This window comes from Bufo bufo, chromosome 3 (genome assembly GCF_905171765.1).
Source record: "Bufo bufo chromosome 3, aBufBuf1.1, whole genome shotgun sequence".
Taxonomy (NCBI): domain Eukaryota; kingdom Metazoa; phylum Chordata; class Amphibia; order Anura; family Bufonidae; genus Bufo; species Bufo bufo.
In genome coordinates this window covers 128,861,594-128,887,163 of record NC_053391.1, presented here as the reverse complement: position 1 = coordinate 128,887,163, position 25,570 = coordinate 128,861,594, and the positions used below count along the sequence as shown (strand labels likewise).

General features: G+C 44.5%; 1 protein-coding gene across 1 annotated transcript in view; it reads right to left on the bottom strand.

The window, feature by feature from the left end:
• Positions 1-22,052, bottom strand: part of DPH1 (diphthamide biosynthesis 1) — a 293,541-nt gene extending 271,489 nt beyond the window's left edge. Inside the window, exons 1-2 of the mRNA XM_040423565.1 lie at positions 21,878-22,052; positions 5,861-6,013 (exon numbers count right to left, since the gene is read on the bottom strand). Of these exons, the coding sequence (XP_040279499.1) occupies positions 5,861-6,013; positions 21,878-22,001 (277 nt within the window). The 5' untranslated portion in view covers positions 22,002-22,052. The remainder of the gene's footprint in view (positions 1-5,860; positions 6,014-21,877) is intronic.
• Between the last annotated feature and the right edge of the window lie 3,518 nt (positions 22,053-25,570).

Sequence of the window (25,570 nt, the reverse complement as noted above, 5' to 3'; positions counted from 1 at the left end):
TAGAGGGGAAGAGGAAATGGAAACAGGACATTTAGAGGCTGGCGGGCCTAATGGGTTTAGATACGCTCAAAGCATTAGAACACAGAATGACATAGCTAAATATACAGGACGGCAGGAGTGGCGAAACGGTCCTATCGGGATGATTCAGTCATCGTTCAGGTACCTTGTTCTAAGCTCTCCTGGTGTCCCAACGACTGAACAGTGACAATAATTGCTACGTGGGTGCGACTGTACAAGAGCACCCAGCAGTTCTTCATAATGCTGTGATCCATCACACAACCACACAAAGGGCCTGCTACTATTGTAAAGGTATAATAAAAGTACCAGCGCTAATCGGTCATCCATTCAGCAGATGTCCTGAAAGTCACAAAATAGTGACGTGTTTCTCAAAAAAATATCTATATCAGTAAACATATAAGATGATAGGCCTGGTTCAGATGGACGACATGAAACATGTCCATGTTCACAGCTTTTAAACGCACTGCACACATTTTTCCCACGTATCCATTCATTTAACTGAGTGAGTCTTTTGGGAAAAATCAGACAAAGATAGAACACATTCTGATTTTCTCGGCACGGACAGATGGTCCAGGCAGAGGAACGTCCAGATGAACAGAACCATTCAATTGAATGGGTCAGTGTTCAGTCCAGGTGCTCGCCATTCTAAACTCAGACAGCGATTGGACAGAAACATTGCCGTTTGAGAAGTGCTCTTCAAGTCCTTACTATAGGGCACAAATGTTGACAAAAGACTTAGGGGTCATTTATGAATATACACCAGTTTTTGACGTATATCTGTCAAAGATTCGGCCGCAAAGGGGATTTGCGGCTGAATCTGTGACTTCTTCAACATCCACGCCACGTACGCCAGTAATAAAAAAAAAAGTGAGAATCTAAATCTACGCTTAGCTTGGATATGTTTTCTTTACACTACATACATTTGGGGTGCTATAATTAAAGCTGTTTTTTTGCGCCCAAGAACTGTAATATACCATTAATAAATCTGGTGCATTTTATAACTCCATATGCTCCCTTTCTTACACCAGTTTTGAAAAGTGTCTAGTCGGACACAAAGAGTGTCTAAAACAGCTAATAAATAAAGCGCACAGCTTTTGTGCCAGTTTTTTGGCCTTTGTAAATCAACTCCAATTTGCTGTTAAAAGTGAGAAATTTACTTCAAACCTTTCCTGCCAAGGACATATCTCATACATCCTTGCTACTAATGACTAGCTCACAGGCTGTGCAGCATCTAGATATACCAGCTAGGGATTTTCTTAAAGCTTACAATCTAAGCTTTAAAACGAGACCAGGAGCCCTGATACATTGGGCGTTATAGTGCTTAGAAATGGGTCCCAGTCAGGGCTGCACATACTTGCGTCTGTGACTCCCAACCCCATTTCCAAAGGCTACACAGCTTGCAATGTGATCTTGGTTTCATTTTAAAGCTTAGATTGACAACCTTAAAACAATCCCAGGCTCTAATAAATCAGCCATCCCCAACTGAGATGTCAGTCAGCCTGAAGGAGGGGGGACATGCTGACAGGCTGCACAGAGAGCGACATAGCTGCACATATCCCGGGTGGGTGAGGAGGAGGGAATAACATGGATTCCTGTGCATGTTATCATGTCTCTGATTATTTCATAATGGGGCAGTCTTATTTTTTCCAGAAAAGGGGTGAGAAGATAAGTGCTTGCTCATCTAATCACCTTATTAGGCCAATTATTAACGCTAATAACCCAGACATTTACCAATGTCTGGATCACAGCGCCAAATATGTTGCACCAAACATGCTAAAAAACACAAAGTGTAAGATATACTGACTGCTTCTTTAGTGATACCCGTTACATGCTGCAATAATTATGATAACGATTATCACTAGCTAGAAATATCTAATATATTTCTGACAGATAGAAAATACATTTCCACTCCTTGACTGTCTGTCACCATAAATATCTTCTTTCAAGCCATGTCGATTTTTTATTTATTTTTCAAAAGAAACAGTATTCGACCACTTTTCAGATGGGTGTAATACAAGGGCTTTTTTTGTGCCCATATTATGAATGCAAAACTCGGACTTCCTGCGGTTCAGAAGAACCAGAGGTACGGCGCTCTGACTCATCTTCTGATGAGCTGCAGGAGATTCAGGTGTTTATAACACAGGAACTATAAAGCATCCATATTAAACCTGTCTGAAAGCAGCATTAGTTAATGCATTATGAGGTGCGGGGATTTATCAGTGTTCAGATTATAGATGGTCTAAGAGGATGGAAATTATATACTATATAATTCCCAATAATTGCATGCAAATGTTGGTTGGTGCATTCCTGCGGTTTTTATGTTTTTTAATACAACTTATGGTTTTTGCAGACTATATTTTATTTATTATTAATAATTTAATATTAATATTCATCCAGTATTTTATATGACCACTGTTTGCTGCAAAGTTGAACGAAGGTGGCTGTTTGTTTTAATTATTAGATTACATTTTTATACAGGGTATGCTGTGCACTCTCTTTTTTAACACATTTGTGGATGATGACCATATATTACATGGCCTTTATTTCAGTATTTTTAAGAGTACAAGCTGTATGTGGTTTATGAGTTTTGCACACTTCAATAAATTATTTTTGCAGGGCTTTTGTGTGCACACTTCCGCTTGGATGCGAGTTTTAGGTGCCAGTGTTTGTTTCGATGCAACAGTTTTTAGATTGATTTCCTGTTTGTCATAAAGTTACCTGAAGGTGGACATGGCTGTCAACAGTCCATCAAGAGAACTTCAGTTGTCAGGTTGTCTGTTTTTTAGGAAATATATAGGTTTTTGGGGTTCACTTACTTTTCAAGGACTGTAATCGCTGAATTTTATAGGTTGTTCATTTTATTTTATTTTTTACTTTCCATCTTAAAATCAGATTTTTGGTCTTTGAAGGGTTTGTCTCATCATGGACAATGGGGGCATATCGCTAGGATATGCCCCCATTGTCTTATAGGTGCGAGTCCCACCGCTGGGACCTGCCCCTATATCGAGAACGGAGCCCCGCAAGGTGGTGGCTGGAGGACTCCGGTCTGGCCACCACCAAGCCGGCTCCCCATAGAAGTGAATAGGAGCGTACCACGCACATGCTCCGTTCTCAATATAGGTGCGGGTTCCAGCAGTGGGACTCGCACCTATAAGACAATGGGGGCATATCCTAGCGATATGCCCCCATTGTCCATGATGAGACAACCCCTTTAACTCTGCACATGTTGAAATGTTATTTTTAGAAGGTGTGGTCTATGTAACTTGGGTTCAGTACCCACTGATATCAACATTTACTGTATGCAATTTTTATGGAAATTTTGATGCAAAGTTAAATGAAGGTATCTGTGTATAAAGTGCTGAGCAGCATGTGTCTTCTTTCAGAAAATATATGGGTACGGGAGGTTAGAATGATTATTTATTTCATAAATTAGGTTTTATTTGTACATGTCAAAAAAGCGAAAATTGTCCTGGCTACAAGAGGTGGAAAATGTCCAAACACCCCTGGCAGCAAAATGGTTAAAGGGGACATGTCACCTCTCCTGACATGTCTGTTTTAGCATATACTTGCATCCCGCTTGTAACAACAATCTATTCTTATGACTCTATAATGTACTATTCCTCTGTTATTCCGTCTAGACCAGGGATGCCCAACCTGCGGCCCTCCCCCTGTTGCAAAACTACAACTCCCGGCATGCCTGGACAGCCTACAGCTATCAGGGAATATTGGGAGTTGTAGTTTTGGAACAGCTGGAGGGCCGCAAGTTAGACATCCCTGGTCTAGACGTTATGAATGAATTGTTATCAGTTTGTAATGAAGGTGCACATGGGTGTTACTCGTTGGGGGGGGTGTTCCTGCACAGTCTGACACTATCCAATCATTACTGCCAGTGTCGGACTGGGCAGGGACACACCCCAACTGGTAACACTCAGCTGGAAATTCATTCATAACTTCTACCAGGAATAATAAAGGAATAGCACAAGATAGCGTAATAGATGAGGAGAAACCCAGGTTGGGTGAACTCATGGTGGCCGTACTTCACTACTGGAAGTCTTCTCTATCTCTCATGAGTTGGAGGTCCGAAATAGGAGGGAAGAAACTGCTGCCATAGTGGATAAGTACCAGTGATTGATTACACAGGTGAAGAAAGAGAGTTCCAATAAGAGCAGCGAGGATACAGAAATAATGGACTTGCAGTTTTGGGAAGTGGACCTATCCCTTGGTGATCCAGCAGCGCTCATAGACTAGAAGACTAAAGATAATGACTTAGGCTACTTTCACACTAGCGTTTTAGTTTTCCGGTATTGAGATCCGTCATAGGGGTTCAGTACCGGAGAAAAATGCTTTAGTTTTATCCCCATTCATTGTCAATGGGGGCAAAACTGAACTGAACAGAACGGAATGCTCCAAAATGCATTCCGTTCCGTTTAGTTGTGTTCCCATACCGGAGAGCAAACAGCAGCATGTTGTAGTTTGCGATCTGTCCTGGGATGCGGAGCAAGACGGATCCGGCATGACCCCCAATGGAAGTCAATGGGGATGGATCCGTTTTCTCTGCCACAATAGAAAACGGATTCGTCCTCCATTGACTTTCAATGGAGTTCCTGACTGATCCGTCTTGGGTATGTTAAAGATAATATAACCGGATCCATTCATAGCGGATCCAGATGGTTGTATTATCAGTAATGGAAGTGTTTTTGCTGAACCCTGCCAGATCCAGTACAAACGCTAGTGTGAAAGTAGCCTTAGAGAGGACCCGTCACCTCTCCTGACATGGCTGTTTTAGTTACTACTTGCATTCCCCATGTAATACCAATTCTGGAGCATCTATTCTTATGACTCGTGTTGTGTCATTCCTGTATTATTCCTGCTAGAAGTTTACAAATAAATTGCTAGCAGTCTGCAGTAAAGGTACTGCTGGGTGTGTCTGCCTCTGCCCAATCAGTGCTGCTGGTCTCAGACTGTGCCGGAACACACCCCTGATTGGTAACAACCATCTGTACCGTTACAGCAAGCTACTGGCAATTCATTCATAAACTCCAAGTAGGAATAGTAAAGGAATGACACAACATAGAGTCATAAAATAGGTGCTCCAGAATAGTTCTCATGGGGAATGCAAGTAGATACTGAAACAGACATGTCGGAGAGGTGACAGGTCCTCTTTAATTTAATTTATTTTAAACTGAAACAAACAAGTCAGGAGAGGTTACAGGTCCTTTTTAAAGATTAGATTTTGAATCCTGTTGCAGGTAAACCCAGTTTAGTATGTATAGATCATCTTATTATTATAATTTTATGTCACTCTGAGCTTTTAATATGAGTTGCATGTAAAATGGATAGATTTTTCTTTATGTTTCCACTCTTCTAGGGACTTCATGGTTTTAGTTGCACGCCCTATAAGAGGCAGGTATAGAAGGGAGTGGCATTCATCAATTATTTTCCTGTGTAACACGCCTACTGAAATTCCAGGGTCACTAAAGCTCTAGTTGCCTTTGTAACTAGTGATGAGTGAACTGATTCTAGATCTGTGAGGGGCTGTCCCCACAGCTGAAGACCCTCCCCTTTATTGCTTGATCGACAGGGCCGGATGTCTTGCGCCTGCGCCGCTGCCGTGTCAATTAAGGGGCGCGTTTTCAGCTGAGAGGACAGTCCCTCGCAGGTGTAGAACTCTGGTTGACGAGACAAATCGATTCGCTTGTCTCTTTTAGCAGTAAAAGCTAATCACAAAAATACCGGCCACTGTATTTCCGCTTTTTGTATCGCTGGGAACAAAATTCTGTTTCTTCGGGAAAAAGAGAACAATTACAATTAGATATATAGGTTTTGCAGCATGTACACTTACCCCTCTTGGCCGCAGCTTGTTTAATTCTCCATATAGTCTTGGGAATTTCAAAGTTGTAGTTCTGCGGCAGCACGGAGATGGCTTCCAAGAGTAAGGGATTCTGAGAAATTTCATCGGGGATTTGGTTGGCAACTCGACGAACCGGCGTGCGACCTAAACAGAAAGTACATGTGGAATATTTTTACTGTTACACTTTTTTTATGTCAACTTGTAGACAACATAAAACCATAACATGTAGAAAAAGGGGAGTAAGATCAAAAGGAAATTCAAAACTTTATGTAGAAAAAGGGAATATGGAAAAGAGACAAAAAAAAGAGTCAAAACAATTAAAGGAGAAAAGGAAAACACAAGACAAAGGGTCACACGAGAGCCACACCAGGCCCCAGCAATCTAGTCTACTGGGACCATGTTCTATCAAACGGAGAAGCTTCTTGTAGAGCCAAACATTTGTCTTCCCAAAAGCCACTTACCTAGGTTTACAAGATCTATTACATTTAATACAAATATGGAAAGAGAGAAGTAGCACTCCCGTAAGGTAGTCGATTCGGTAGCACAGGTTTTGCTATATATATCAGGTACAACTCTATCATATGGATCAAATAACAATTGTTGGCCCGCTACTCCAACATTTGTCCTCCAAGGCATGGATCGATTTTAAAGAGACAGTGGGCAGATTTACTAATACTGTCTAAGATTTAGATAGTTTTCTCTAACTTGACACCACCTATAGGTTGGCTTACTTTGTGCCAGGAATTAGCACCAACATTTTGGTACACATAGGAGCATCTAAAGCCAAGTTCCCTTTTCCACACCTAAACCACAACCTTGTGAGGCGTAAAAGAGTATCTAAACCACATAACAACAAGTGTGATCCAAACCATGTACACCAAGTTTTTTTTTGTGCAAATTAAGTCAGAAGTATAGCACATTTAGCTCAGTAAATTTCCCCCACAAAAAAATCAATAAAAAAAAATCAATAAAAAAAAAACTAATATTAAACATTAATTTCACCCATTTTCCCATTTATTTTAGGAGAGAAGTTAAAAGGGTTTTCCATGACTTTAATGGCTCATGTACATGACCTTTGCCGTTTTTGAGGTCCGCATTTTGCGGAAGGGAACGTCATGCCATCTTTAGAACAGTCCTATCTTTGTTGGTAAAACAGACAAGTATAGGCCATGTTGAAATTTTTTTTGCGAGTGCCGTCGGAACGGACGGACGGATGCTGACAGCACACAGTGTTTTGAGGCCTCATTGAAGTGAGTGAGTCCACATCCAACCTACAATAATGCGGATCGGATGCGTACTGGATACATGTGCTGGCTGACCTGTTGCTGACTTGTTACATGTGCGCTTGACAGCTGAAGGCATCTGTGTTGGTCCCATGTTCATATGTGTCCGCATTGCTGGAGGCTCAGCTCTCTCCGCATCTGATGCCCCTTCTACACTTGGATAGACAGGGCCAGGCAGTAAAGTCGTGGTCAAGCCTGGCCCTGTCAAAGTGCAGAGGGAGCGGCAGTTACAGAGAGGGCAAAGCCTCTAGATGTAATGGCAACGCCCCCGTTGCTCCTAGAGGCTCATTTGCATATATTAAAACCTCATTCTTCTCAGCCATGCGGGCAAATATGGACATGGGACCAACACAGATGCCTTCTGCTGCCAAGCGCACATATAACAGGTCAGCCAGTGTCATAGGTATCTGCTGACAGGTGCCCTTTAAATTGTATAAAATAAAAAATAAAAGCATTTGGTATTTCCATAATCATAGTGTTCCACAGAAAAATATATAAAATAAAAAGAATAACAGTAATAAAGCTAACATGTCATTTTTACCACACTGTGAATGCCATGAAAACCAAACACCAAAAACAAAGGTTGAACTGTATTTTTTGGCAATTTCTCCCACAAATATTTCTTTTACAGTTTCTGAATACATTATGGTGCTTTAAAAAACACAACACTGTTGAAAATGCCCTCATACAGCTACATCGATAGAAAAATGAAAAACGTTATGGCTCTTTAAAGATGGAGAAGGAAAAAAGTAAGTGGCATCACCCAAACTGGCTGGTTACTGGCAGCAGAGCTAAGTACCCCGTCTTGAATAACGGCCTCTGTAGCGAGCTTTAAACCATCCAATCTGAGAAAGCAATCGCGCCATTTCAATATCCCGGCCACAGTTGGAAATGGCCGCGCATCCCTCCCTCGCCTATTTCCAGGCACCACCAACCAACAAAGTTATTCATTCCCAACCAACGTGTAACGTGCCGATATTGCAATTAAAATGTAGGCCCCCCCCCAAAAAAAAAGCGTACAGAACAATCAATTCCGTAATAAAGCAAAACAAATATATAAATAACCTCATTCACATGGGAAAACAATTAGATGAAAAAAAGGAAGGAAACAGAGCAACGCGGTGCGCGGAGAATGTCTTTTTTTATTTTTCATCGTGCTGCCGGCCTCCTCCCTTACACAAATGCTTAATAATTATGTTCATCTCGTCTCCGAATCTGTCAATAACCTGAAATGAGAGCGGCCCAACGCCTGATAATATCATAGACAATACGCAGAGACCCCCAGAGCACAATTGCAACAAACTAATATTGGAGCTGCAAAACAACATTACTTCCAAAAGGAAACCTGCATAATTAATTTCACTATTGTACAAAATGAATTCAAACAAATGAATTTAGTTGGGGGGGCAGACAGCTGTCAGACGGGACTCGCTAAGCTCCAATTAAAAGCTCAAGTCCTAATTAATTAACCCCTTCCCTACCGCAGGGACATAAGGGAGAGCTTTTAACGGTGGGAGAGGGGGGGAAGCACCAGAGAACTACTTAGTTATTACCCGCTTGCCTTCGACTCTTGTAGACCCAGCGAAGAGTTTCCATCCGCCTTGCTAAACATCCATTTATGTACTTACCATCCAAGAATACGGTTAATCCTCTTAGAACCATTAATATATTACGATTTCCTCACATAAAAATCCAGCTGTAATGAGCTTCAAAGAATTGCTACGAGACGAGGAACTTCTTGAAGTTTCTTCCAGAACACGGCCAGTAACTCCTTCTCAAGTCTCCCGTAATCTTCCTTTGGTTCAGATACAGTAGGTGGCCCAATAACCAATGTACAGAAGTTCAGGTTTGGGTTCAAGGGTGTGTAGATTGTATTATTTACCCTTATAACATGGTTATAAGGGAAAATAATAGCATTCTCAATACAGAATGCATAGTACAATAAGGCTGGAGGGGTTAAAAAAAAATATATATAAAATTTAACTCACCTTAATCCACTTGTTCGCGCAGCCGGCATCTCTTCGGTCTTCTTCTTTGAGGAATAGGACCTTTGATGACGTCACTACGCTCATCACATGGTCCGTCACATGATCCATCACCATGGTGATGGATCATGTGATGAGCGCAGTGACGTCATCAAAGGCCCTATTCCTCAAAGAAGAAGACAGAAGAGATGCCGGCTGCGCAAACAAGTGGATTATTTTTAATTTTTTTGTAACCCCTCCAGCCCTATTGTACTATGCATTCTGTATTCAGAATGCTATTATTTTCCCTTATAACCATGCTATAAGGGGAAATAATACAATCTACACAACCTTGAACCCAAACCTGAACTTCTGTGAAGAAGTTCGGGTATGGGTACCACATTCCATTTTTTATCACGATCACGCGCGTGCAAAACGCATTGCACTCGCGCGATAAAAAATGAACAACGGAACGCAATCACAGTCAAAACTGACTGCAATTGCATACCTACTCACGTGGGTTTGCCGCAACGCATCCGGACACGCTCGTGTGAAAGAGGCCTTAGGCTTCCTTCATACACTGCTTTCAGAAACCTATAAAAGTCTTGGAAAATCCCTTTAATATAATCCCTCTGCAGCTAACATGGGTGAGTCCCAATCGTGGCCAGGCTGTGCCATGTGGCCGCACCCTTAAAGGGGTTGTCCAGGATCAAGATTTTTTTTAAAACCAGTTAAATCACTATTAATAGCAGTTTGAAGGTCCCCCCAGTTGTTTCTAGGTATTTTTACACTTCAGCAGGGCTCCTACAGCCCCCCACTGATTGTTTACCTCTCTGTTTATGTGTGCGGTAACTTCCTGCCTCAATGCTTTCTGGGGCGCAGCGCTGCATCGCGTTGTTTCAAGTGCGTTTTTGCACCTCAGGGCAGCCGCCCCCCTAATTCATATGCCGCCTCCTGCCGCAACTATTCCTCCCCCTTAGTCACGTCCCTTAACGCCTCCTTCCTGAGAATGCTCCCTGCCCGGTGACATCACCGGACCAGAGGGGCGTGGCTTAGCGCAATGTGTGTTGCCACCTAGTTACTGCCCCTCCATGCGCTCAGAATAATTACTGAGGCTAACAGTGACATCACCGGGCTCCTTGCAAAGCGGAAGAAGAGGCTTGGCTATGCAGAAAGGGACCCGGTACATCACTGACTGTGATAGAAACTGCACTTCCGGCTGAAAATTTGTGAAGTGAAAAAGAGCCATGAATGTAATATTTAGGGGACCATTGTACACATACACCAATGTCCCCAATCCCGGACAACCCCTTTAAGGGGTTGTTCACCACTCCTTTTATATCCTCAGAATAAGGGCTCATTCAGACAGCCGTACGCTGTCCGCAAAAATGCGGATCCGAATTTTTGCGGACAGTTCAGCATGTCTGCAAAAAAACTGATTGCATTCCGTTTTTTTTGCTGATCCATAGACTTCAATAGGGCCATGTCCTGATTTTCACTGACAAGTATAGGACATGTTTCATTTTTTTGCTGAGCCGTGCAATGGAAGAAAAGGGCCCCATAGAAGTGAATGGGACAGCACCTAATCCGCAAAAAAACTGATCCACATTTTTGCGGACAGCATACGGCCGTCTGAATGAGCCTTAAGTCATCAATATGAAAAATGGGGGGGTCCGACACCTTACACCCCTGCCAACCAGCTGTTCAGGAGTAGCCCTGGAACCGGACTAGGCACCAGAACTACATAGCTCCATCTATTGTGTAGCGGATGGAGATGGTTAATGCAGCGCTGATCGACCGGCTGATCGACCGGCGTGATGACCTACCCTGAGGATTGGCCATCAATATCAAAATACCAGAAAACCCCTTTAAAGAGGACCTGTCATTTCTCCATACATGTCTATTCTAATAAATATTTCTACCACTGTGGTTCTGAATCATCTTTTCTTCTGCTTTGCCTCCTAGAAGTTTATGAATAAATTGACAACGGTGTGTGACTAACTAAAGGTGTATACATAGCCTGAGACTACCCAAATCAGTGCTGACTGTGCAGGTACACATCCCTTTGACATGGGGAATGGTAACGCCCAGTTGTCAATGTATTCATTAATTTCTGGGAGAGATAAAAGAGAAATGGCAAAGTGCATTAGTCTTTGAGAAGAGCCAACGGGTCCTATTTAAAGGGACTGTGCCAAGTTTTAAAGAGGTTGTCTTACTTCAGTAAGTTGCATTTACCATATAGAGAAAGTTAATACTAGACACTTACTAATGTATTGTGATTATTAGGGTTGAGCGAACCAGAACTGCAAAGTACGGGTTCGTACTGAACTTAGCGAGTTCGGGTACCCGTACCCGAACTTTTTCACTGAAGTTCGGGTGATTTTATTATTTTCCATTATAACATGGTTATAATAGAAAATAATAGCATTCTTAAGACAGAATGCTAAATAAAATGGCCATTGAGGTGTTAAAAATAAATAAAAAAACTCACCTCATCCACTTGATCACGCAGCCGGTATCCTCTTCTTTCTTCAGGACCTGCGATGACGTCATCGCAGGTCCTGCTAAATGAAGCTAGAAGAGGATACTGGCTACGCAAACAAGTGGATGAGGTGAGTTTTTTTTTAATTATTTTTAACCCCTCAATGGCCATTTTATTTAGCATTCTGTCTTAAGAATGCTATTATTTTCCCTTATAACCATGTTAGCCTTGTATTAACTTTCTCTACATGATGAATGCCACTAACTGAATTGAGACCACCCCTTTAAGTTGTCCCCCATCCACAGGACAGGGAATAGGTATCTGATTGGTGGTGCAACGATATGAGTGGAGGGGAGGGTCGTGCCTGTGCGCATATCGGATCAGATAATTAGGCCCTATCCTGTGAATAGGGGATAACTTAAATACTTGGCACAACCACTTTAAACGTGAGACTCATCTGATCTGCAAGAAGGAAGGGGAGGCAAAAGAAACATCAGTCAACTGTTGTTTTTTTTTAACCATTTGGGTTATACTATGGGGCAGGAATATGGTTAAAGAGGTTTACTTCTTCAGCAAATGGCATGTATCACGTAGACAAAGTTATGCCCCATTCACATGTCAGTGTTTGGTCAGTGATTTCCATCAGTGATTGTGAGCTAAAACCAGGATTGGAGCCTCAACAGAGATAAGGTATAAGGGATCTGCACCTGTTCTGTGTTTAGAGCCGCACCTGGTTTTGGCTCAAAATCACTGTTGGAAATCACTGACCGAACACCGACTGTGTGAATAAGGCCTTAAAAAGGGTTTTCCGTGACTTTAATACAGTACTGATGACCTCTACTCAGGATCAGTGGGGTCTGACAACCAGGACCCCCGTCGATCAGCTGTTTGAGAAGGCACTGGCGCTCCTGTGAACGCCGCGGCCTTCTCTCAGATTACCAAGCACAGCGCTGTACATTGTATAGCGGTTGTGCTTGGTATTGCAGCTCGGCCATGTGACCGATGAACATGTCGTCACTGGCCTAGGGAAAGCTGGGAGAAGGCGATGGCGCTACTGCGAGCATCCCTGCCTTCTCGAACAGCTGATCGGCGAGGGTTCTGGGTGTCAGACCCCCACCGATCAGATACAGATTGCCAATCCAGAGGCTAGGTCATCAGTATTAAAATCTCGGGAAACGCCTTTGATACAAGGCACTTACTAATGTATTGTTATTACCCATATTGCCTCCTTTGCTCCCACGGTCCCGGCCACCAAAGAGACCGGTGCTTTTTCCTATAGTATACAAGCACGTCCACCGCTGCTGGATTGCAGGGTGGTCGTAGCCCCTTGATACAAGCAGTGTATAATGTGATGGAAAAATGAATGAAGCCAGCAAAGGAGGCAATATGTGCAATCCCAATACGTTAGTAAGTGCCTTGTATTAAATTCCTCTATATGATAAATGCCTTTGCTGAAGGTAAGGGCTGACTGCATTTTTTTTAGTGTTTTTTCATACAGAGGAACAAACTGAAATGTGCAATAAACCTGGCGGCTTCCATGCCGGGATTGTCTGGATATCCCATGCTGGGATTAATCTGCACATCCACAAGCACATTGGCATTCCGGCTGGATCTACAGGTGGCAGGGTTTCCCGCGTCACAATTTGCATCCAGATTCGCACATAATTATTTGCGCCATGCTTTGGTGAATATGACTGATGTTATCGAGAATCCATCTGCAGGCGGAATAAGAATGAGCTGGCCACAGTCCTCCATTTCTGCACTGTCCAGTCGAAGGGAGGCTCCACTGGTGCCCATGACTTCACAGTCTTCATTTTTATGCAAGTAATGTGTCAGGGTGCTGCCACATACGATCGTTTTTGAAGCCAAAAACAGGAGAGGATTTAAAAAAAAAAAAAGACAGAGCGAGAAGTCGTATCCGATACTTCCTCTCCTTGTACGCATTATTATCACTGCCGCAACGCAGTGTTTATAGCGCACATTGGAGCACTGGCCCAGATAAGTGTCCGCTGCAAAAATAGGTCTAAAAAATTATACAAAATGGTGCAAATTGGCCCCATTTAGGGTTCCCTACACTTTATACTCTACAAGCAGGAGGGTCTTAGAGGAAATTGGGCAGAGTTTGGTAGAAAACGGGCAGTCCCACAATGCGACATTTTGCACCAAACTTGAGGTGCCTCTCTCCCTGCACCACATTTATCATCCAAGCTGAGACCCTGTGATAAATCTGGCGCAGGTCTAGACAGCCGGTCTAAGATGGCACCATCTTTACAATTAGAATATTTGGGCAACTATTCGCCTAGGCCTTGCTCCCCTCCATTTGTGGATCCGGCAGGCTGTTCCGGCACAAAGCAGCCTGCCAGATCTCACGAATCTGGCGCTGCTGGATCCCTACCGACTGCGATGGGGTCGATCAGATCACCACCGGACCCCAGTCAGTAGGGATATGGCAGGCTGCTCTTTGCCAGAACAGCCTGCCGCATCCACAAACAGAGATGAGATCAAGGCCTTACCTCTTATGAGCTTCCACTCCTGCCTGTCCAGTCAAATTCACTTTGTTAATAATGGGGGATATTCCACCTTTCATTTTCCAAATGAGCTCTGAAAAATGGGATCTGATTGGTTGCTATGGGTAAGTAAGCCAGTTTTCCTTTACACCAGTTTGGTATATCTACCCCAACGAGTAGTGCCGGGGTACGGCCGCACATTCAGGTTTCCTGATGCGGTAGCTGCACACATTGCGGATTACACACAGTTTTTCTGCGCAGATTCTCGTGCATAAAAACGGCAGTGTAGTACAGTACCAGCAAGGTGCATGAGAACAGACAAATCTCATGTACACTTAGGCGGATTTTATCTGTGCGGTAATGGACCTGCCGTGCGGATTTTCAAATCTGCGGCAGCTAATTATGTTTTAGCTGCGGATGATTTTAGCCTTTTCAAATAAAGGGCGAGATCTGCAGCAAAACAGCACCACAATACTCAATTAGAAATTACTTTTTTGATGCGTTTTGGGTGCACAAAAGGGCAGAAATCTGCATGGAAATTGGTGCGGACCTTCTTTGCGTTCACCCTCACCCGTGTACAGGTAGCCTTAAAGCGGCTATCCACAAGCACCTGTTTACCGCGAGAGCAAAATGACTGAGGAAATTATGGACAGGGGGCAAAATAGGGGCAAAAAAAAACTAAGCGTTAGTCACTGCATGCCACTAAAAACAATAGGAAGCAAATTTGAGGCATTTTTTCTAAGCCGATTCGCTGATTTTCTAACCGTTTCTATCTGCGTCAAAAAAGGCTTGTGAATGAAGCCTAAGGTTACCTGCACACGGTTGCGGGCTGTCTTGCATAAATTCTTCACAAATTTCCATTTGGATTTCTACCTGTTTCCACACCAAAAAGCGCATGTGTAACCGCGCAAAAGAACTGCACAAAGAATTGACATGCTGTGGATTTCAAAATCGCACGGAGCAAAAAAGCAAAGTGCACAAGAGATTTGTGAAATCTCATACACGTTGCGGTACTTTATTGTACTGTATTAGGTCTCATGCGCACGACCGTTGTTTTGGTCCGCTTCCGAGCCGGCTTGGATGCGGACCCATTCACTTCAATGGGGTTGCAAAAGATGCGGACAGCACTCCGTTGCTCCGTTCTGTGGTCCGCCCAAAAAATATAACCTGTCCTATTCTTGTCCGTTTTGCGGACAAGAATAGGCAGTTATATCCATGGCTGTCCGTGCCGTTCCGCAAATTGCAGAATGCACACGGACGCCATCCGTGTTTTGCGGATACGCAATTTGCGAACCACAAAACACACAACAGTTGTGTGCATGATGCCTTACACTGTTTTTCTGGGGAGCTCAAGAATCTAAGCTGAAAAATTGCTCGCAACCGTCAACGTGAGCAGGTAGCCTAGGGAGGCAGAGCCGCAGGTGGCAAGGAAAGCACAGCAGCCTGAACCAATAATGAGACGGGTGCGTGAGACTACCCCTACTCCCTGTAGACACTGTAGCTAAACTGTAGTCACACAAAGCACAGACGACAGCTCTACTCGAATGGTCGCAAGCCACAAAATATGAGGAAAAAATGTAAACGTCCTGGATAGGTACTGAGACTCTGAATTTTTTACTACAAGAAAATTGAGACTAGCACAGTCATAACCACAGGTGTACAACCATAACGCTAGCATGCAGACAGCAAACAAAAAAACGTATGGCACCACAATATTTCACATACAAACAATAAAACTAGGGAGTAGGGATTATTCTGAATTAGGCCTCTTGCACACGAAAGATACGGATTAGATCCGGATGCGTTCAAAGTGCACTCCGGAAAACTCGCACCATTTCGCAAGCAAGTTCAGTCCGTTTTGTTTGCGACTGCGTTCAGTTGTTAAATTTTTATCGCGCGGGAGAAATGCGCATTGATGCGTTTGTCACGTGCGGGATAGAAAACTGAATGTTTACAAACAACATCTCTTAGCAACCATCAGTGAAAAACGCATCGTATCCGCACTTGCTTGCGGATGCAGTGCATTTTTCACGCAGCCCCATTCACTTCTATGGGGCCAGCGTTACGTGGAAAACGCAGAATAGAGAACATACTGCGATTTTCACGCAACGCACAAGTGATGCGTGAAAAACAACGCTCATGTACACAGACCCATTGAAATGAATGGGTCCAGATTGAGTGCAGGCGCAATCGTTCGCATCACACATTGCACCCGCGCGGAAAACTTGCTTGTCTGAAAAGGGCCTTAAAGTTGTATTGTACCTACTAAACATGAAAAAATAAAAGCTGTTTGCGTACATTTTTGATCAAACATGTGTCGGGCCCATCTACCAGGCGTCAAGGTGGCTTCTCAGAATTTTTTAGCTCCTCAATGGATATTAAAGGGGTTATCCCATCTTAGACAATGGGAGCATATTGCTAGGATATGCCCCCATTGTCTGATAGGTGCGGAGAAAGTGGAGGAGGAGCCGCTGAAAATAGCAGAGCGCTGGCTCGGCTATTTCCGCCGGCCCTATAGAAATGAATGGGAGCGTGGGCTGCGCATGCGCGGTGCGATCCCATTCACTTCAATGGGAGAGGCGGGGAGCTGTGCCTGGTGGTGGACGGACCCTGGGAAACCCGGGGTCCTCCAGCCACAACTCTCCCCGGCTCCGTTCTCGTTGTAGGCGCGGGTCCCAGAGGTGGGACCCGCACCTACAACGAGAACGGAGCCGGGGAGATGCAGAGTGCGGCATATGGTCTGAGCACTGGCAGGCTGACCCCCCCACCCCTTTAACCTCTGCAGCAATTCTGGCAGCATTCATGTGTCTATTTTGAAAAGACAACCTCTGGATATGATGCTGAGCATATGCACTCAGCTTCTTTGGTCGACCATGGCGAGGCCTGTTCTCAGTGGAACCTCTTTTGTTAAACCCCTGTATGTTCGTGGCCACCGTGCTGCCGTTCATTTTCAGGGTGTTAGAAATATTCTTATAGCCTAAGCCATTTTTATGTAGAGCAACAATTCTTTTTTTCAGATCCTCAGAGAGTTCTTTGCCATGAGGTGCCATGTTGAACTTTCAGTGACCAGTCAGAGAGTGATGTTATTCTCCTGGAAGAAGTCCCTTGTCCTGCGGGCATTGTGTACTGTAGCGTTGTCCTGTTGAAAAACCCAGTCGTTACCACACAGACGAGGGCCCTCAGTCATGAGGAATGCTCTCTGCAACATCTGGACATAGCCAGCGGCCGTTTGAGCCCCTGCACTTCCTGAAGCTCCATTGTTCCACTGAAGGAAAAAGCACCCCAGACCATTATGGCGCCCCCTCCACTGTGGCACGTAGAAAACATCTCAGGTGGGATCTGCTTATCATGCCAGTAACGTTGGAAACCATCAGGACCATCAAGGTTACACTTTTTCTCATCAGAGAATAAAACTTTCTTCCACCTTTGAATGTCCCATGTTTGGTGTTCTCTTGCAAAGTCCAAACGAGCAGTTCTGTGGCGTTCAAGGAGACGAGGTCTTTGAAGACGTTTTTTGTTTTTGAAGCCCTTCAGTCTCAGATGCCGTCTGATGGTTATGGGGCTGCAGTCAGCACCAGTAAGGGCCTTAATTTGGGTCGAGGATCGTCCAGTGTCTTGACGGACAGCCAATTGGATCCTCCCGCTCAGTGCTGGTGAAATTTTTTTGAATCTTCCACTTGACTTTTTTGTTCCATAACCCTCAGGATCATTTAAGAAGCGATGGCTCGCTGTGAGAGACCCTGCTTATGCAGTTCAACAACCCGACCACGTTCAAAAAGGGAGAGTTTTTTTGCCTTTGCCATCACAATGTGTGACTACCTGACAGAAAATGACAATGAATCCACATCTTTGCACAGATTTGGCCTTTTAAAAGGCATGTGGTCCTAAACTTTTGATCAGCTGAAAAACAGCCTGTTTCAGTTTATTCATTGTTTTCATTAAATTGAATGCTCAAAAAATGTTTTGTCTCACTCCCATTTCTTCTTGTTGCATGTTGAAGCTCTACTTGGAACCTTGTTAAGATCCAGCCATGCTAAATAGGATTTTTTGCCATTTTTCAAGTGGTCCTAAACTTTTGATCAGGACTGTAGATACAACCGTCACACGTGAAACCGAACCAGACGTTTCACAAATGAATTTACTGGAAAAATATCCTGGAGCTTTATAATGACACAAGGATTCGCTAATACTGAGTAGCATCATCCTGCAAGGTTCACACCACATTGTCTCACAGCAAATAAACCTGACACTAGTAGTACATTCAACACACTACAAAACACAACAGCTGTCACCGAGTGCCACATAAAATGAAGCTTTTAACGGTAATGATTCAAACCATAGATAACGGAAAGGTTCTGCTGGTTGGTAGAAAGAGGGAAGAATCACGCATTTGATGGAGAGCTGTTTAAGCGTAAAGCTTCCAGTGGCAGGTCCTAACAGGGTGCCAGGCTGCCGCTTCGAAAAGAGGCGACCCAAGTCAGCAGACCTGACCCTCTCTAGGCCCTAAATCTTTGATCCCCGTTAGATCTGGCCACAGAAAGGAATGTAGCTTGGGTGCAAAAAGAGCTATGGTGACGCCCTCATTGCACCAAAGGTCTAATTTGAACATTGAGAAAAAATATAACTCAGGATCGGCGCATAAATCAACAAAAGAAATACATTATTTTAATCAGATGAACCACAGCCATGTGTCTATGAAAACAGTTGGATAAGGAGGTTGCTGGTGACAGATTCCCTTTAAGTAATTTTTAGGGGATAATGACTTACTGCCCATGGAGATCTATGGACTGCATTCATGTTTATGTACCCCCAAATGTGAGCACTCCAGATAATAGTGGCATCACCCTCTATTAGCCCAATATGCTCCAAAACGGAGTACAACACCCCTTGCAGCAGGGGCGGACCAGTCATAGTCCATACGGGGAAAAAATCCCAGGTGGGTCAAAGTCCTCCTGGGACCTTCTTCATGGCCATCGACCAGGTACATGACAACCCATTAATTAACTCCCAGTGTTAAGTTCATTAATTAGTTGAATACTCCGGGGAAAAAATGGGAGCTGATCGTGTCTTATAGACATCAGGGTATTAGGCCTGAAGCCTATGAGGTAGTCTACGAACAGCACAGGTAGACACAGGCCAGAGGAGGTCTGTAGCCTGCTCCGCAATCAAATTAGTCAGAAATCAGCTTCCTGGAGCACCAAAGAGCTAGCCCCGCTGCTCAAGAGACTCCCACTTGATTGACAGGCCCAGACATCCCAGCTGGCCTGTCAATTTCGGGCCTGCACCATTGCTCTGAGTATCACCACAATTACTTGAGCAGGGCAGGTATCACCTGGGAATGCACTGCCGATGTCTGGGTACACCCTGAAGTGAAGAAAGTTTTGGACAAAGGAGCACTACCTCCATTTCCAGGTGTACTTAGACTTCAGCAGCAAATGAGCTGTAGAAATCTGCACTGCTCAGGGAGCAGCATCAGATCCTCAGAGCAAAGGTGCACACGCGAGATTGACACGGCCAGGTGAGATGTCTGGCCCTGTCAACCAAGGAGTAATCTTTTGAGCATCGGGGCCCGGCGTCTCGAAATTCCAGGAGGCTGATTTTGAACAACTTTGAGTCTTTAGACTTGATTAGCTCATCTCTAAATGAGACTCATCTCTAAATGAGAATGTGAGAATTTTACTTATTTTTTTTAATTCCTCTGCCACTTGACGAGCATATTACTGGAGCCACTATGGGGAGCACATATTACTACTGAGACCTCTATCGTTTCTACAGTATAGTGTTTGGGGGCATTGGGGAGCACATGCACAGTATTTAGGGTAACAGCAGGATGACACTGTTGAGAAGGGAAGGAACCTAAGATGTTTGTGTGGCAAACTCTCAGACACGTCTCATTTCTGCAAAGAAGCCATTGTGGTGGTCTGGGACGAATGGAGAAGATGAGGAAAGAGAACATCTTAGATCAAAGGAGACATCACTGGATGTAACAGGTATGTCGAGCTGTATTCAGCTGCATGTTTGGTGGTGCTGAAAGCCCAGGTGGCCTGTGGAAGGTATGGCTGGCTCAGTGCTGTGACCAACCTCTCACCTTCTTTATATCTTAAAGGAGTTATTTGATATCTAAAATATCCCCCCAATAGACGGGCCCCTTGTATGGATTATACTTACCTGCTCCCCAGCACCCTCGTCACTCAGATCAAAACAACGGGGTGAGGTGCAGCCAATAGCAGATCGTGACAGTGACCAGCCTCAAGGGGGCTCATGCTATTGCCTGCTCCCATCGCCAGATGTTTTGATACAAGCGGCGGGGAGATGCAGCGGCGGCCATACAGAGATGCAGAACGACAGAGGTGCCAGGGAGCAGGTAAGGCTACTTTCACACTTGCGGCAGAGAGATCCGGCAAGCAGTTCCGTCGCCGGAACTGCCTGCCGGATCAGGCAAAATGTATGCTAACTGATGGCATTAGTAAGACTGATCAGGATCCTGATCAGTCTTAAAAATGCCTGATCAGTCGAAAAAATGCATTGAAATGCCGGATCCGTCTTTCCGGTGTCATCCGGCAAAAACGGATCCGGCATTTATTTTTTCACCTTTTTTTCAGTCTGCGCATGCGCATACCGGAAGGACGGATCCGGCATTCCGGTATTCTGAATGCCGGATCCGGCACTAATACATTCCTATGGGAAAAAATGCCGGATCCGGCATTCAGGCAAGTCTTCAGTTTTTTTAGGGCTCTTTCACACCTGCGTTCTTTTCTTCCGGCATAGAGTCCCGTCGTCGGGGCTCTATGCCGGAAGAATCCTGATCAGGATTATCCCAATGCATTCTGAATGGAGTGAAATCCGTTCAGGATGCATCAGGATGCCTTCAGTTCCGGAACGGAACGTTTTTTGGCCGGAGAAAATACCGCAGCATGCTGCGCTTTTTGCTCTGGCCAAATATCCGGAACACTTGCCGCAAGGCCGGATCCGGAATTAATGCCCATTGAAAGCTAAACGTCGTTTCGGCGCATTGCCGGAGCCGACATTTAGCTTTTTCTGAATGGTTACCATGGCTGCCGAGACGCTAAAGTCCTGGCAGCCATGGTAAAGTGTAGCGGGGAGCGGGGGAGCAGCATACTTACCGTCCGTGCGGCTCCCCGGGCGCTCCAGAGTGACGTCAGGGCACCCCAAGCGCATGGATGACGTGATCGCATTGGACACGTCATCCATGCGCATGGGGCGCTCTGACGTCACTCTGGAGCGCCCCGGGAGCCGCACGGACTGTAAGTATACCGCTCCCCCGCTCCTACTATGGCAACCAGGACCTTAATAGCGTCCTGGCTGCCATAGTAACACTGAAAGCATTTTGAAGACGGTTCCGTCTTAGTATAATCCGTACAAGGGGCCCGGGCATTGGGGGGGGAGAATATTTTAGACATCGGATAACCCCTTTAATTATCCACAACTGGAGGAGGAGAGGCTGTGGGCGCAGGCGCGGGCCACCACAGGGGGGCAGCTTCTGGGGAGGCGTTTTGTGCTGCACTGTGGTGTAATATTTCTTCACTTTAATCACTGTGAGAAGCTGGGCCCCATTTACATTACACATCACAAGTTCCTGCAAATGGCACAGAATTGTTACTGCCAGGTCTGCCCACTGCCTGTGTGTAGGCCACTGAAACTAAGGAGAAGGGTGTGCGAATGCCAGCGGCGGAGCATGATTCATGTAGTGCAGCAGATGGAGGGTGACCTGTCATGGCTGCATGTGTCGTTAAACGTGCGCGCCTCCTGACCTGCTTTTAAGGTCCCAGCCGGCATCAGCGCTCCAGCAGGTGCTGCGGTTCCAGTTCCATCTTTCTCCTTCGCCCCTGCATCGTTCAGCCCTCCTGCGGTGGGTTCTCCTGTCAGATCCGCCATCACAGCTGTGAACACACGTGTGTACGAAAAGACAGCGTCAATCGATCCCAGAAACGGACAGCAAAGTTGCTCGCCGAGCGGTCGATGCTGAGGCGTTGGTAATGCGGGATGTGCGCCCCTAGTGGTGCGCTTGCCTCAGTGTCTCTATTTTCTGACGATTTCCACTCTACAAATGCTGGAAAATATGGAATAATCCTTCAAATCTCTACAGTATAGTACAATGCTGAACAGTGTAACAGGAGGCTCGTATGAGATTATTAATCCCAGCAAGGGCTGCTGAAGCTCATAACATTGAGGGAGATTTTATCAAGACTGGTCTAAAGGAAAACTGGTTTAGTTGCCCATAGCAACCAATCAGATTCCACTTTCAATTTTCCAAAGTTTCTCTGAAAAATGAAAGGCGGAATCTGATTGGTTGCTATGGGCAACTAAGCTCATTTTGCTTTACACCAGTTTTGATAAATCTCCCCCATGCTGCCCATATGTTCAGAGGTTGAGGAGCTCCGTTATTTCTTCACAGTGCGACTAGCGAATGCAGAAACGAATATGCAACTTGAATCGGCTTGATGTGAACCTCACATTAGTTCCAGGATGCCCCCTACATACCACCAATACTATAAGGGCTCATTCAGGAGGCCGTATCTTGCTTTCGACATCCGATCCGCAATTTAGATGCTGACCCATTCACTTCTATAGGGCCCCAAAAGATGCGGACAGCACTCCGTGTGTTAAACAACCTGTACAGAAACCCTATAAGGGGGGGGGGGGGGATAAGCAGGACTCAGAACCTTGTATATATAAAGTATTATGTTCTTTATTGCAGCATATGTAAATAAATATGTAGGCATGAGGCTTAAATCGGACGTGTGCATGAGGCTTAAATCATGTAAAATGGGGACAAAACCTCTAGATATTGAGCAATGTCCACAAACGCTGTACTGAGTATGGATCCCAAAGCACCCACATAGCTCTCACAAAAGATGGAAATATATGTACATAACACAAAGGTAGGTAAGCCTGTACCAATCAAAATAATATCAGGAAATAATGGTATCAAATCTACATAGCAAACCTTATGCTAAAGAGGGGATGAAGTAACATACCCACTCAAACCCTACCCAACCGTTGCTGTGGGACCAGGAGAAACATAAAGTAAAAAAAATAATATATATATATAACAAAAACCGAGGTCAGGATATTAACCAATCTGTGGACATGTTTGGGAGGCGTGGTGCAAAGGGTCCAAGAACACACCTCGATGTGCATTTCGCCTTGGCTTCGTCAGGAGTATCTGATCGGTGGGGTCTTACACCATGTGGCTGTACCCTTAAGGGGTCATCAGTTAAAAAATCTCAGAAAACCCCTTTAACTGAATAGTTTAATTGGTGTTCATTGTTAATAGTCATGTGTTTTTGAAGTGGGGCAAAAAGAATTATATGAATATTGCACTAAAACTCCAGAAGATGAGGATAGGTCATTAGTGGAAAAAAAAGGTCTGGGAAACCCCCTTTAAAAGGTTAGCGATCTCCTCTCTGAAAGTGGTCGATGTCCAGCATAATAAATCTTCATTCCCTGTCTCATCTACTCTAGTGCTTCAGATTTATGATACTTTGGATGCCAGGCTTCAAAGCAAATCAGAAAGGAGGTCAAACTAATAGAGTGGTGAGGGGGCCTGTGGGCCCTCCTGGTTTGTGGGTGCAGTGACTAATGCAGTGTCCCCTATATTCACACCTTGCTGAACTTCATTTGGCTGCAATTAATAGTCCCTTAAATCAATAATTCTGTTTGAAAGCCTTGGAGCCCTGACCTAACGGATATGCACTCTGCAGGCATTTCATCGCAGATTCCATCACATGCAGCACTATTTTTTAGAACTGGTGGAGGGGGTGAGGACTATGACGGTTATTATGTCTTGACAGGACCTGGGAGCGGGATGTTGAGGCGGAGAAGACATCAGAGGAAGGTGATGGCCATGGTGGCAATAAAGAGCAAAGGCAATGTAAGGCTAAAACCTCCAAAACAATTGCTAGGACCAGACCTGCTTCTATTGTGGTCAGCTCAGGTATTGGTTATGTCACTGATACTGTGGGTGCAGGCTCAAAACGTCCCAAACCTGGTCCAAGCTTGACTGCCGCTAGCTCTGTGCCAGTATTTCCCGTATGGCCTTTTTTTCCAGACTTAGGGGTGCAGATCTTAAATATGGAAGGCCACTCTGTCTTCCGGTGTGGTGGTTGCCAGAGAAAATTTACCCTTTATACAGCAGCAAAGTCTAATGCCATAAATGAACAAATATATTACTGTCTGAACCTGGCACAGGCTTGTTGGTTCTGGACCTTCTAAGGTGGCTGGTCGCTTTCCCTCAAGGGTACTCTGATGATAACGTATCTTCTCTGGCAGTTGTAGCCTCATAGATAAAGGTTCTCTGGACTTGGGCCTAGTTTTCAGGAGCTTACATATGCAGGTCTTCTCCACTGCTCTGCTCAGACTACATTACCAATCCCAAGGGGGTGGGCAAAGTCCATCGCCCTGGTAACCTAATTAAATCTGCCATTAAGCGTTCATAAGGCACAAAGAAATAAAGGCCTAATGATCAAATCACAACACTTAACTCAGCAATGTTAAATTAACCCTTTTGCAGTGTTCCTCTGGGGCAACGCATGTAGTATAACTCCAGGCATGAGGACTAACTTTCATTTACTGCACATGCACCGCCACCTTGCCATTGAAAATTGGATCAGGATTGGTAAAGGTCCCAACTGGCAGTCCCCTAGTTGACATCTTGCAACATTGTTTCTTTGCAAACCTTTATATTTTATTCTGTTTCCTTTATGAAAAGTTTAAAAAAAAAAGCATAAAGTTCAAAAATGTAAAGTAAAAATCTTCTGTGGAGTTAGACTGGTTACCATTTATTAGGTTTATTAGCTTTGCGCTCACCTCTGAAAATTTAGCCGGCAGTGTGCATGTGGCTGAAAAAGGGGGAAACTGGGAATTGTGAAAAGCCGCAGCTCTGAGGTGAGCGCTCAGTTTCTAGAGGAGTATATTTGCTAGATATTAGAAGGTATTATAGAAAATTGCTGTAAAATATATGGCAGAGATTGTAGCTCCAAAGTGGCCAATGCTGAGTAATAGAATAAAAAGCTTTACTCCCAGAAATGTAGCACACGTGCTGTTATTGCGGTTTATCTGTCACAAAACTTGTGCTAAAGGGGTTTTCCAGGGCTATGAAGATTTTATTTTATATAACGTATCATATAGAGATCCCTGTAGTTTAACAATGAGACCTTATCTGCTCTGACATTACAAATCGTGCTCACATATTATTGTAAAGCCTCATTCACACATCCGTGCTCAAATCCGTGAGAAGGTGGTCAGTGATGCATCTGTGAAGTATATGTGTTGGGTCCGTGTGTCTGTTTTTTGCTGTCCGTGTGCCATCCGTGTTTCACTGACCCTGCACAGCTGAAAAATAATTTTCAAAGCATCTCTTCCTAATGATCTGTGAAACACAGATGGCATCCGTGTTGCTTCCGTGGCTTTCAAGGACCCATAGACTATAATGGGCGTGATGG